General features: G+C 37.4%; 1 protein-coding gene across 1 annotated transcript in view; it reads right to left on the reverse strand.

Moving 5' to 3' along the window:
* The window catches only part of THSD7B (thrombospondin type 1 domain containing 7B), a 1126956-nt gene that overhangs the window by 55979 nt on the left and 1055865 nt on the right, over positions 1 to 15112 (reverse strand). Inside the window, exons 20-21 of the mRNA XM_043994926.1 lie at positions 12922 to 13037; positions 4548 to 4665 (exon numbers count right to left, since the gene is read on the reverse strand). Coding sequence (XP_043850861.1) covers positions 4548 to 4665; positions 12922 to 13037 — 234 coding nt within the window. The remainder of the gene's footprint in view (positions 1 to 4547; positions 4666 to 12921; positions 13038 to 15112) is intronic.

The raw sequence follows: 15112 nt of genomic DNA on the forward strand, positions 1-15112 counted from the left end.
TGCCCAGCAAAAAAAATAACAACAACAACAACAACAACAACAAACCAAAAAAACTATAACTTCAACTCTTTTTCCAATGTACCACAATTTGATGTTATATTATCTTCTTACTGGCCCCTCCCCCAATCTACAGTCCCTTTTATCACCTTCCTCCCCTGCTTTATCCCCTTCCTTTTGTAATTTCCTGCAGGGTAAGATAGATTTCTATACCAAATTGAGTGTGTATGTTATTCCTTCTTTGAGTCAATTCTGACGAGAGTAAGGTTCACTCACTCTCTCAAACCTCCTCCATCTTCTCCTCCACTGTATAATTTTTTTCTTGCTTCTTTTATGTGAGAAAAATTTACCCCATTCCAATATTCCCTTTCTATCCAGTGCATTCTTCTTTGACTCCGTAATTTTATTTTTAAAGATACCATCCCTTCATAATGAACTCACACCTGTGCCCTCTATCTAAATATACATCGTCCAACTAACCTAAATAATAAGAAAGTTCTTATGAGTTACAAGTATCATTTTCCCATGCGGGGATGTAAACAGTTTAACCTTTTAATAGTCCTTATGATTTCTTTTTCCCGTTTACTTTTTTTATGCCTCTCTTGAGTCTTATATTTGAAAGTCAAATTTTCTATCCAGCTCAGGTCTTTTCATCAAGAATTCCTGAAAGTCCTCTCTTTCATTAAATAGTCATTTTTACCCCATAAAGGATTATACTTGGATTTATTGGGTGGGTGATTCTTGGTTATAATTGCAGATATTTTGCCCTCTGGAATATCTTATTCCAAACACCATGATCCTTTAATGTAACAGCTACTAGGGGCAGCTAGGTGGCACAGTGGATAGAGCACTGGCCCTGGAGTCAGGAGGACCTGAGTTCAAATCTGGCCTCAGACACTTGACACTTACTAGATGTGTGACCCTGGGCAAGTCACTTAACCCTCATTGCCTCACCAGAAAAAAAAAGTTGCTAAATCTTGTGTTATCCTGACTGTGGGTCCACAGTACTTGAATTGTTTCCTTTCTAGTTGCTTGCAGTATTTTCTCCTTGACCTGGGAGTTTGGGAATTTGTCTATACTTTTCCTGGGAGTTTTCATTTTGGGATATTTTCAGGAGGTAATTGATGGATTCTTTCAATTTATATTTTATCCTTTGCTTCTAGAATATCAGGGCAGTTTTCCTGACAGTTTCTTGGAAGATAATGCCTAGGCTCTCTTTTTTGATCCTGGCTTTCAGGTAGTCTAATAATTTTCATATTATCTCTCCTGGATCTATTTTCCATGTCAGTTGTTTTTCCAATAAGATATTTCAAATTAGCTTCTATTTTTTTTATTCTTTTGGTTTCGTTTTATTGTTTCTTGATTTCTCATAAAGTCATTAGCTTTCATTTTCTCTTTCTTTTCTTTTCTTTTTTTTTTTGCAGGGCAATGGGGGTTAAGTGACTTGCCCAGGGTCACACAGCTAGTAAGTGTCAAGTGTCTGAGTCTGGATTTGAACTCAGGTCCTCCTGACTCCAGGGCCGGTGCTTTATCCACTGCGCCAGCTAGCTGCCCCATAGCTTTCATTTTCTCAAGCTTAATTTTTAACGAATTATTTTCTTCAGTGAGTTTTGTACATCATTTTCCATTTGGACAGTTTGGCTTTTCAAGGCATTCTTTTCCTTTTTGGATTTTTGTACTTCTTTTACCATTTGGCCTAGTTTGTTTTTTTGTTTGTTTGTTTTGTTTTGTTTTGTTTGTTTTTCTGTTTTGTTTTGTTTTTCTTTGTGGGGCAATGAGGATTAAGTGACTTGCCCAGGGTCACACAGCTAGTATGTGTCAAGTGTCTGAGGCCTAGTCTGTTTTTGAAGGAGTTATTTTCTTCAGCATTTTTTGTGGGTGTCTCCTTTACCAAGCTTTTGACTTTTTTCATGATTTCTTGAATCACTGTCATATCTCTTCCCATTTTTTCCCCCTCTACCTCTCTTACTTTATTTTCAAAGTCTTTTTGAGAGCTTCTATGGCCTGAGACCAATTCATATTTTTCTTTCAAGCTTTGGATTTAGGAGCTTTGACTTTGTTACCTTCTTCTAAGGATAATTTTGATCTTCCTTATCACCATAGTAACTTTCTATCATCAGAATTTTTTTGTTTGCTCATTTTCCCAGCCTATTTCTTCACTTTTAACTCTTTTTAAAGGTGGGACACTGCTTCCAGGGTGGAGGGTGCATGTTACCAAGCTTCGGGAGGTTGTCCAGCTGTTTTCAGAGATACTTCTAGGGATTTGTAAGTTTTCAGTACTTCCAAGGTGGTATGATATAAGGAGAGGTATGACTTGTGCTCTGGTCTGTAAGCAACCACAAGTCTACTTTTCTGCCCTGGACCTATGAGGCATGTCTAACTCCACTGTGCCTGTAAGCTTGGTGTACTAGTGCTCCTCCCTGGGCTGGGACTGTCATCTAAGTCTGTGACCTGGATCCAAGTATAGGGAAAAAAACAGAGTCCAGCCTCAGTGCTAGCAAAAAGTCCCCTGTAATCTCCTTCTCACCAATATTTCAACCCTCTTACCATCTGTGGACTGAGTTCCAGAAGTAGTTGTTGCTGCTTTTGATTCAGTGGCTCTCAAGGTCTGTTCCTAATTTGCTGGGGCTGGGGTTAGGTCTGTGCTGGCACAACCTGTGCTGGCCTATGCTCAGTTATCACCCTTGTGTGACAGATCTTTCTTGCAGTCCTTGTAAGTTGTTTTTGGCTGGAAAATCATTCACCCTGTGCTTTTTTGGATTATGCTGCTCAGGGAATTGTCTTATTGCATTATTTTAAGGTATTCAGAGGGGTCTTGGAGAGAACTCAGGCAAGTCACTGCCTTTCTTCCATCTTTGTGTCTCTACCCCATTTCATTGTCATAAATGCAGAATTAGTGGGGCACAGACATAGTATGTATTTCTGTAATGTGTTTGCATGGATTGGTTCCCAAATCTGGAATGCTCTCACCCATTACCTCTTAGAAACCTTGGATTCTATCAGGAGTCAACTAAAAATACACTTTCTGCATATGGCCTCTCCAAGCTCCAAGCTGCAAAGGCCTTTTCATCTAAGGTTAGTTTGTATCTCATTTCATATATCTCTTTTACATATCTACTTACATATATGCTTATCTCCTTATTTGAATACAAGGTCCATAAGGATAAGCTTTTTTTTTTAATTTCTCTTCCTTTGTAATGCTAGAGAGTAATATAGTGCCTAGCACATGGTGATCTTCCTGACATTAAATCTGGCCTCAGACACTTACTTATGTAATGCTGGGCAAGTCACTTAATCCTGTTTACCTCAGTTTCATCATCTTTAAAATGAGCTGGAGAAGGAGATGGCAAATCAATTCTGTATCTTTGCCAAGAAAATCCCAAATGGGGTCACAAAGAGTCAGACACAACTGAAAATGACTGAAGAAAAGCATAATTAATTCAATTTGAATATATATATATATATATATATAAATTATATTATTATATTAATTATTTCCTAGATTGTAGACAAAGGAGATTTTTTTAAATGACGTTGTTCCAACTTCAAAGTGCTTATATTCTACTGGTTCTGGGGGAAATGACATCTCCACTAATAACTATAATGTAACATAGAATTTGATAAGAGAAAGGAGAGATCTAGATAAAGTCCTCTAAGAAAATAAGAGGAGGAAGAGAACACTTTCAGCTTAGTGTGCCTATATTAAAAGTAGATAAGACTGACAAAGAGATAATCTGTAGTCTTTCTTTTTGAAAGGCCAATTGTTTATAGCCCTAAACATACTATAGTTTTCTGTGTCTTCCTGTCATACATTGGTAGTGTGGTATAAATAGGAATACAGGTCCCTTGGGGTCTACTGAACTTTTGGTAATAGCAGGATACACAGATCTTTAACCCCTTTGCAGTGTATAAGGGCACTTAGTTTACAGTGCATAGGGACAACAAAGGCTGCCTGCAGAAGTTGTCTACCTTGCTCTGACAACTGCATGTTCATTCTTATTGTATGGATTTCCCCATTCAAGTCAGAGACCCCATATTAATGAATCTACTCACGAAACAAATAATTTATGTGTATGAAGCTTGGGAACCAATGTGTCTTAGTGCTCTAAAGCTATCATATGTCAAACTGGAGAATTTTTTAACATCTAGGGTCCCAGGAATGTAGCCTTCCTCTTTGACTTCCTCCTTGACCTTTTGGGATCTTTTTCAGTCTCTGGACCTTTTATTAAATTATAAACTGTATAAACTCAAAGATTTTTCTTTATATTTTCCCCAGTTCCTGGCAAAGTGTTCTGATCTACTAGTAGTTTGTGTTAAATACTTGTTTGTCTACTTAAAAAGAATCTAGGTCCTAAAAAGTATAGGATGTTTGAGCTGTAAGATATGGCTAATGCTTTAATGTACTACCTCTTGGATTTTCATAGAATGGTGGGTTGTTTAATGAGTTACCTTCTAATTTGACTCAGAAGAGTGTCATCTTTACTTATAAAGAAGCCATTCAACAGGCCCATAGGAGGCTTAGTCATTGACTGGGAGTGAAACATAAATACCTCCATGGCCACAGGTCTGTGAGCACTCAGTCCAAGTGGTCCATTCTGAGAGCTGGCAGTTCACTGCACATTCCACTAGGCACCGGAGGCTCATTTTCATAGGTCTTTCCAAGTTTTGCTGAAAATAGAAATGAAAAAAATGCCAGTTACTTGGTCACTGGCCCATTTCCACAGTAGACGATTGATGCTCATTGATATTGTTATGAGACTGAATATTTACTATCCAACTAGCACATTAGGGACACATAAAATCTAGGGCAGGAAAAATTCCTATGTACAGTAAGGGGTTTGACTTATTATCACACTCATAAAACATCTTTTTTTTCCCTAAAATTCTCCATTGATTTTTCTTTTAAAGTAAAAATACAAAGAAGAAATTAGAAGAGCAAGTTAAGGAAGAATAGAATGTAAAGATGGATACAAGAAATAATGGCATGAAATAAAGTGGGGAAGATTAAACAGCTATGTGGTCATGGTCAAGTCACATCTCTGTGGGCCTCAGTTTACTTATTAGTTAAAAAGGGGGGGTTGGACTGGATGACTTCTAACATCCCTTCCAACTTCATGTCTATTATTCTATACTCCTATGATTTAAGGATAGTCCCTGCAGAGATGTAGAAATCAGTTTTAGATACACTCAGCACTTAGAAATGCTTTGATGACAGATTTTAGGATTTGAGCTGGTGAAACTAGAAGGATGAAAGAAGGAAAGTAACACATATGGCCTACAGGATTGTCAGTCACAGAAGTAGTCAGTTATGTGACCTGGGGGATTCCTTAGCTAGTGAAGAGCATGGAGGAAAACATATTAAATTAATAGACACAGAGCCCCTGGCTAGGATGTTAAGACACAAAGAAAAACCAGCAGATTAAACAAAAGGTGATTCAAGATGGTGATAACTGGGCTAAATCAAAAATCACAAAATATCCGGAAAATGTCTTCATGAAGTATATGAAAAGCAACTTTTTCACTGCTCTGGAAAGCATTGACTTTCTCTTATGTTTACAAGCTGATAAAAAGGATCATGAGAAGTTATCCATAGAAACAATCGGCAATATATAATTGACAAGATCTAGGTTAATATCTCTGAATGGAGCATCCAGAGTAGATTTTCAAATTTAGGAAGGTTTGACCTCAAGGAGAGGACTGATCAGTAAAGTATATGTCACTCAGCTCTGAAAAACAGTTTTAAAAACTATGTTCCACTACTAGAAAACTCCCCCTACCAATGCAGATAGGCAACTATTCTGCAATTCATAATCCTAGAGAATTGTCTGGTGTTACAGAGAGAAGAAAATACTTTCCCAGAATCTCACAACCTGTATGTACCTGAAATAAGACTTGAACCCAGGTCTCCCAGGCTCTGAAGCCTGTTCTCAATTCTGTTCTACCTTTCATTAGAAGATTGTTAGCATTCAGCAAATCTTAGATGTTAATCAAGTCATGAGTTAACAAAAAATTCAGATCAATATTAAAATTAAATTTCCAGCCAAGCAGGAAAATTAGAAACTATCCAAGAAGTGGGATTGAGAGGAAATTTATTTTTCTCTGCCATAAATCTGTTTATCGTATGACATTAGGCCCTTCTAGAGAAGAACCCTCATAAAGAATATTAACATTTAGAGGATAATCTTAGGCCAGTAGAAAATCACTGCTGTGGGCAATGCCTTTCACTTGAAAGATCTGGTATTCATTCATTCTGGCAGGAAATGGGGAAAGGTTTCTAAACTCTCTCTCTGTGAATGTGTATGTGCATGCATGTGTGTGTACACGTGTATATATTTGTGTGCATTCATATGCGTGTGTGTGCATGCGTGGATTCCTTCTTATTAATGATGGTAGAATTTTAGAGTTAGGAGGAAACTTAGCAGTGTAGCACATTGTCCAATTCATGCTCAAAAGGGAATTCCCAAGCAATATGACTGACACATGGCCATCCCCTCTGTGGTTGAATATCTCCAGTGGGAATCCAGTTCCTCTGATATTTCCCATTCCACTTCTGGACCTTTCTAATTGTTAGGAGTTATATTTGTTTAGTTTTTCTGACATCAAGTCAAAATTTTCCACTTTGTAAATCACATTCCTGATACTGTTCTCTGGGGCCAAAGAGCACAAGATCAATCCCTCTTTCATGTGGAAGTTATTCAAATACTTGTAGGTAATTATTATATTTATTATTATTATTATGTTTCCCCACTGAGTCTTCTTCTCTATGCCAAAATTTCCTTCAATTGATCCCCAGAATTTGTTCTGTTATACCCAGGATTGACTATAATGTTTTTATTCATTTGATGTGGACTAATAGACCTAATATCCATTTAGAATGTTAAGATTATGAAAAAGCTTGCTACTATTGTAAGAAGACCTCGATATGTATCAAGACCATCACAATGCTCCTCAAAATTCTCCTATATTTTCTCTCCTGTATTTTCCATTTCTAATCAGACAAACTATGGATTATTCCATTAAAATGATTCTCCTATTCACCTTTTTATTCTACTTCTAATCTTTCTATCAATCTAGTTCATTCTTTTATCCCAGGGTTAACTCTGTTATACTCACCCTTTCACTTACTTTCATTTTTCACTATCTACTGGCTAATTCCCTACTGCCCACGAATATGCTTATATCTCCTCTATACTGCAAAAAAATCCAAAAAAAATAAAAATAAAAACTCATTTGATCCTTCCATTCCCATTATCACCCTATATTTCTTCTTCCTTTTGTAGCTAAATTTCTTGAAAAGGTTTTCCACAAAAGGTGCCTCAAATTTATTTCCTCTTACTCTCTTCTCAACCCCTTACAATATGGCTTCTGACCTTATAATTCCACTGAAACTGCTCTCATCAAAGTTACTAATGACCTCTTGGTTCCCAAATATAATGGTCTTTTCTCAATTTTTATTGTCCTTGACCTCTTTGCAGCCTTTGACACTATTGATCACTCAATATGTATATATGTGTGTGCTTCTTATCTTCCCCTTTAAATTATAGGTTCCTTGAGGACAGGGACTATCTTTTAACCTTCTTTATGTCCCCAGTACTTAGTACAGTGCTCAGGACATAGTAGGTGCTTAATAAATGCTTATTGACTGACTGATACATTTCCTCTCACTCGTACAACAATGAATCAAAAAGCAATTATTAAGAACCTACTATTTACCAGGCACTGTACTAAGTACTGAGGATACAAAGAATGGCAACAAACAAACAAAAACAACATTTATCCCTGCCTTCAATGAACTTGCATTATAATTGGGAAGATAGCATATAAATAAATAGTTACATATAAGAAACGTACAGAGTAAACAGAAGGTAACTTTATAGGGAAATATTGAAAGGCTTTCCAGAAAGCGGCATTTGAGTTGTTTTGAAAAATATAAAAAGAAACAAAAGGATTCTTAGAGTCAGAAATGAGAAGGAAAAGCCTTACAAGCCTAAATAGCTAATGCAAAGACACAGAGATGAGAAATAGATTGCCATCTGTGAGGAACAATAAGTAAAACATTATAAAGTATCAGAATGCATAGATAAAAAAAAAAGAATGAATAGATAACTCTATCATACTTTTTGGCCACTGCAGCCTTTGACATTGTTAATCACCCTCTTCTTTATACTTTCTTTTTTCTAGGCTTTTGTGACACTCCTCTCTCCTGGTTTCTCTCCCACCTATCTGGCTGTTCCTTCTTAGTCTCCTTTACTAGATTTTTTTTGAGAGTAAGACCAACAAGCATGGGTGACTCAAAAGGCTTTGTCCTATGTCCTCTACTCTTTTCCCACTAAACCATTTCATTTGGTGATCTCATCAGCCCCCATGGACTGAATTATCATCTCTATACTGATGCTTCTCAAATCTACATATCTCTCTGCACAATGCTAGTCTCTAGTCTTCAATTACATCTTGACATCTTGAACTGTATGTCCTGCAGGCATCTTAAATTCAACATATCAAAAACTGAACTCATTATCTTTTTACCAAGTACTCCTTTCTTCCTATCTCCTGTTGTTGAGGATACCACCATGACCCCACTTACTCAGGCTCACAAGCTAGGTGCCATCCTCCATTTTTATTTACTCTAATCCCTGCCTTCTACCAAATATGCAATCTGTTGCAAAGGCCCATCAATTTTGCCTTTGTAACATCTCTCATATGCATTTTCTTCTTTCATCTGATACTGTGACCACCATGGGAAAGGTTCTCATCTCTTCATGCCTGAACTAATTCAGTAGTCTATTGGTTAGTCTTCCAAGTCTCTCAGCTGCCAAAGTGATTTTCCTAAATCAAATTTCTGACCATGTCACACATACCCCTGATCTCCCCTCCCCCCAGGAACACAAAAGTTCAAGTAGCTCTCTATTGCCTCCAAGATTAAATGTAGAATCCACTCTTTGGTGTTCAAAGCCCTTCATAATCTACCCCTCCCCCCAACATTTATCCTCTCATCCCTTACACTCCTACATTATTTGATCCAGTGACACTAATCTTGTTATTTCGCAAACAAAACACTCCAACTCCCAACCACACATCTTCACTGGCAGTCCCTCATGTCTGGAATGTTATCCCTCCTCATCTATACCTCCTGAATTCCTGGACTTCCATTAGTTCCATCTAACATCCTATCCTCTGTAAGAAACTTTTCCCAATCCACTTTTCTTCTTGTACTTTTGCTTGGTTGAGCATTTCCAATTTATGTTGTGTATAGCCATTTGTGTGTTATCTCCCCACAATAGACTATGAGCTACTTGAGATTAGGTCCTGTCTTTTGCCTTTCTATCTCCAATGCTTAGCAGTGTCTGGCACATAGTAGGTGCTTAATAAATGTATGCTGATTAATTAAGCAAAGCATAAGAACCTTGATTAGACAGAAAGGCAGGTTGTAAAGAACATAACTGACAAACATAGTGGCTATGTCCCAGAGTCTATGCAACACTCAAGGTCCATACTTCCACACCTATTTTGGAATGTAGGGAGTTGTATATCTTGATCCCTCTCCAGGACCAAGAACTAATGACCTTTAAATGACTAAATTCATCTGCTCACAATTATTAAATCCAAAAGATTACTGTGGATACACAGGGAGTTAGCTATTGATCAGCTTGAAATTTAAAAAAAAATATGTTCAGGGAATATAAAAGTAATAACAAATATCAGAAGATGAGTACAAAATACTGTAATGGTACTGTTAGGAGCACAAAATGTCAGAATGAAGTTGATGTGGGATGGAACTAGGGTCAAATTGATCGTGAGTCATGCCAAAAGAATTACAAGACTGACTTAGTTTCATAAGTTTTATTGCAATGCTGTGAGTGACCACAGGGAGAGAACCAGAATAGTGGAAAGGGATCTCTCAAATAGTGAAAGAAAAGACAGTTATATTTATAGTATGGATAAACTGATTATCAGTCTCATTATAATAATTTCCACCTTAGGGAGGTACAGGGGAGGGCCTGTCTTTCTCATTATAATATTCTCCACCTTTGGGAGGTACAGGGGAGGGCTTATCCTAATTTGGAGTTCCTGGGGTCCTAAGTCAACCCCTGAGGTGTGTACTTTTTACAGTGGAGGTGTGTTTTGATGGTTTACACATCATAAGTTGAATTTGGGGACAAATTTGGCCTATTCTGCACATGTCTCTTCCTGGTTCCCATGCTTAGTTTCAAAACATCTTCATTTATCATTTATTTCTAGTCTAAATTTCTATAGCCTGTCATTTAGTCTAAGGTCTTCATGGTCTCTCTCCTTCTGTTCCTGTTATGGGTACTGATTACTGAGGGTAGGAGAACTTAGCATCCTGACTTGTAAGTTAGCTATTAACTGGGTCTGAATCCATCTTAGAGTTCATATCTGAATTAGATCTTGGATCTTAGGTTTTTCTATTAACCCCTTTTTGCCTCCTACATCAAAGTAAGGTTGACAACAAATACTAAGGAAAATCAAAAAAATTACTACAGGTCTGATCTTGAGCAAATACTTTCCAAATTTTCAAAGTAAGAGAAAGGTTAATTCTTTTAAAACATAGGCTGGTGAACTTGAATTCAATTCCTTACAAAATCTTAGAAATTTTTTGAAGGGATAGTTTGTGATTAACTAGAAAGTATAACATTGATTGCTAACAGCTAGCATGGCTTCATCAAGTAAAAGTCATGCCAGATTTTTCTGAACATGATTAAAAGACTAATTCATGAGAGAAATTAGACTTCAGCAAAGAATTTAAGTTTGTGGAAAATATGAAGAAATATGAGGTGATTCAGAAATGGTTGAATAACTGACTCCCCAGAGAATAATTAATAGACTTATATCAACCTGGACAAAGGTCTTTTTTTTTTAATGTTGTTTGGAGTGAACTATGTAACTATCCCTGGTACAATGATGTTTAATATTTTCATTGTATTACTGACAAGTTAAAGAACAGACAAAATGTTTATAAAAGTTGGAAAGGATAATATCAGTTGGACGACAAAGACAGAATCTGAATATCTATATCTATATCTATATACCCATAAATATTTATCTATAGATCTACATAGATATCTACATTTTTCTATCTAATTATCACAATACGCTGGAGTAATGGGCCAAATCAAAACAAATGTAAAATCACTAACATGGGATGAAAATCATCTTCAAAAATGCAAGATAGAGCTATATGACAAGACAGCAGTTTGTGGGTGAACTATCTAGATATGTTAGCATACTACAAACAACATGAGTCAAGTGTGATATACTTGTCAGAAAATATGATGCAATCTTATGATACGTTGAGAAGAATTTTATCTATAATGAGGGAAATTATAGCCTCTCTGTACTCTGACCTGGTCAGTTCCTATCTAGAGTGCTATTTCCAGTTCAGTACCCCTTTTTTGTTGTTGTTTTGTTTTGTTTTGCGGAACAATGAGGGTTAAGTGACTTGCCCAAGGTCACACAGCTATTAAGTGTCAAGTGTCTGAGGCCAGATTTGGACTCAGGTCCTCCTGAATCCAGGGCTAATGCTTTATCCACTGTGCCACCTAGCTGCCCCAGTACCCCATTTTAAGAAGGACATTTTTTTTTTTGCAGGGCAATGAGGGTTAAGTGACTTGCTCAGGGTCACACAGCTAGTGTTAAGTGTTTGAGGCCACATTTGAACTCAGGTCCTCCTGAATCCAGGGCCGGTTTTTTATCTGCTGGGCCACCTAGCTGCTAAGAAGGACATTTTTGAGGTAGTACATACCTCAAGAAGGTAACTAGGATAAAGACTAGGGGCCTTGGCATAAGATAATTTTTTGATTGAACTAAGGATAATTAACTTGAAAAAGAGAAGACAATTTGGCCAAAACACTGACTTCAAACATGTAAAGGACAATCATGGAGAACGATGAGAGTTGTTCCAATTTCCACAGGGAGCAGAATTAGGAACCATAGTTAGAAGTTGCAGAAAGGCAGATTAATGCTCTGTGTGTAATGATGAACTTAACAAGCAGAATTCTTCAAAAATGGAATGTACTGCATTAGCAGGTGGTGAGCACCTGCTCATTTGAAGGCTTCTGGGTAACTACTAATTGATGATGTTATAAAGGAGATTCATGTTCATAAGGAGAGAGATTAAATGATATCTGCCATCCTTCCAGTTCTGACATTCAGTGGTTTTAAGTTTTTTGTCTTCCTCCTTGACATGTCTAAAGCATTTAACTATGTTGATTAATGCCTACTTCTAGGGACTCTACTTTGGTATCATGTAAACAATTCTTATTTTTTTTCATATTAATAATACATTTCTGACTTATTTTTCTTATCTTCTTTACTAGTTCATTATTCCTCCATCTGATCCTGGTATGTAGATGATCCCCAAGGCTCAATGTTAGGTATTCTTTGTTTTTATTTTTTTCTTTCTACCAGCTCTAACAACTCTTAGGAGATGTTCAGCATTAGGCTACCTGTTCCCATGGGCAGAGCAGCATCCCAATTGTCCTGATATACATCTTGCCATTGCACTCAGAAGCCTCTGGAGGAAAAAGTGAGGCTGGTGACTTTGTACAGCCCTACCTCACTTAAATCCAACTCAATGCAAGCCATGCCATCATTTCCCAATGTCATGGTCCTCTTGGAGATTGAAGGACAAACAACAACCAACATTATGTAAGAGCTGTCCCACTGGGAACACAATAACCAGCTCCAGTTGGGCAATGCAGCTCCTTCCTCCCCTCTTCTCCCTTCTCTTGCATTCTCCTTATGCTTCTTCTGTACATATAGGGAATTATACCCTTTTCTGAGGGGGCTCTGCCCAAAGGAATTTTTATTTGATTGCTTAAACCTCACAAGATGTCTTGGGGTTTATGCATAGATTTTTTTGTTTTTGTGGCACAATAAAGGTTAAGAGGGTTAAGAAGGACTTACCTGTTCACAGTAGTTCATACTGACTGACTTTCCATCACTACGCATACAGCTCAAAAGGCGTGTCCTGACACCTTGTCCACAGGTTGCATTTTCACTCAGTTGGCACATGCTCCATTCTGCAAGGCCATAATATTATGTTCAGTAAATAGGATGTGAAAGTATGGGCAGAGTACAATCAACTCCTGATTATTTGCATGAGTGAAGGGGAGCAGCAGTGTAGATAATCCAAAAGTAATTTCATTCTACTTTTGAAAATCATTGTTCATATTTTTTTTTTTAGCAGAAATAGATGGTTAACCTGGATGAGCATGTTTTACTGAATCCCATATTCGAACAACTTGGCACTCCCTGATCCTTCCCTCTTGACAGTAGGGGAAACTAGCATCTAAAATCATTCAGGCTGACAGAGGAACAATAGCCTGAAATTACATTTTAGCTACAGATAAGTCATAGAGAAAATAATTTAGAAATGATGATAGTCTCCCTGGGACTTCCTTTTTCCTGAGCCTCAATTTCCTCGTATATAAAATTGAGATAATACTTGTACTACCTACCTCACAAAGCTATTATGAATATACAGTATTATATAATACAATACAGCAAATGAAATATGGTTTAAATTTGAAATTAATTCTGTGTTCTAAAATAGTCAAATTTTAAGACTAAGAGCTGGAATGTTCTTTAGGTATTATCAATCAATTAATTGAAAAAGCATTTGTTAAAAACTTATGATGTGTCAGGTACTGTGCAGTACACTTGCCATACGAAGACAAAAATTAATCAGTCCTTCTCTAAAGGGGCTTGCATTCCACTGGGTGAGGAAACAGGCACGCAAAGCCTTCCCTTCCCACACTTCCCTCCCTCCCTTCCTTCCTTTATTTATTTATTTTTATTTTTGACTAGGTAAAGGAGGACATTCTTTGCCTCACTTCTTACTAAGCCTTAATCACCAACTGGGCATTGCCTCTGGTAAACTGAGACCTGTGAATGACTTTGCCTTAAAAAGGCCAAGGTCTCCCACTGCATCCCAGCCCATCTCCAGTCATTCTGATATAATATCCTGCCACTGGATCCAGATGGTTCTGGAGGAGAGAATGAAGCTGAAGACTTTGCACATCTCTCCTTCATTTAATCCAATTCCCTGCAAGTCATGACATCACCTTGTAGATGTCAGGACCCTATTGCAGAAAGGAGGACAAACAATGACAATATACAAATGGGACCAGAGCCCCATAAAGATTAGTGCTAGGTAAGTAGATCAAAGAATCACCCAAATGGAGATAATACTTGAAACTAAGGGATCTAATGAGATCACCAAGTGAGAGAGTAAGAAGGGAGAAGAGGGCCTAGAATGTAATCTGGGGGATATTCACAATTAGGGGGAAGGATGTGAATGATAGTCTAGCTAAGAAGACTGAGAAGAAAGATAGGAGTAGGAGAATCAAGAGTATTGTCACATTAAGACCTTTCCTGTTACAGATTGAAGGACTTGGAAAAATCCATTTAGCAATGTTTAAGTCTATAAGGCAGAAAGTCCTGAATAATTTGGTAATCTAGATAGATGAAGGATAGGTTAAATAGGCTGTATTCTTAAAACCATCTGACCATCTCATTTGGTTTTGAAAGAAGGGAGAAATCGCAGATTATTCAATAAATAGAGATAGCAGAAGAAAAAGAAAACTACTTTAAAAAAGACTACCACTGGGCAGCTAGGTGGCATAGTGGATAGAGCACCGGTCCTGGATTCAGGAGTACCTGAGTTCAAATGTGGCCTCAAACACTTAACACTTACTAGTGTTAAATCACTTTACCCCAATTGCCCTGCAAAAAAAAAAAAAAAAAAAAAAAGACTACCACATAGAGCATGTACGCTCTAAAGTACAGAATCTGAAGTTAGTATCTTTTCAGAAATTGACTCTTTGGCAAATATAACAAAAATGGAAATCTTATGGGTCTGGGGTACCTCAGAAGTTTGCTGGGGAAAATCAAGGAAACTTCTCCTTGAGAAGCTAAACCAAAGTACAGACACACCTAAAGAGATAAGCAACACCTAATAGGGACTGAGCTATCTCAGTGACCACCACACTTTATTCCAATCTCCCCCCACCCCTCAGTGAGATAAGATTAGGTGTGGCTGCTGCCTTTGTAACACCTGGGGGTAGGAGATCTCACCCATCTTCCCCCAGTCACC

Source organism: Dromiciops gliroides, chromosome 3 (assembly GCF_019393635.1).
Source record: "Dromiciops gliroides isolate mDroGli1 chromosome 3, mDroGli1.pri, whole genome shotgun sequence".
In the NCBI taxonomy this organism is placed as follows: Eukaryota; Metazoa; Chordata; class Mammalia; order Microbiotheria; family Microbiotheriidae; genus Dromiciops; species Dromiciops gliroides.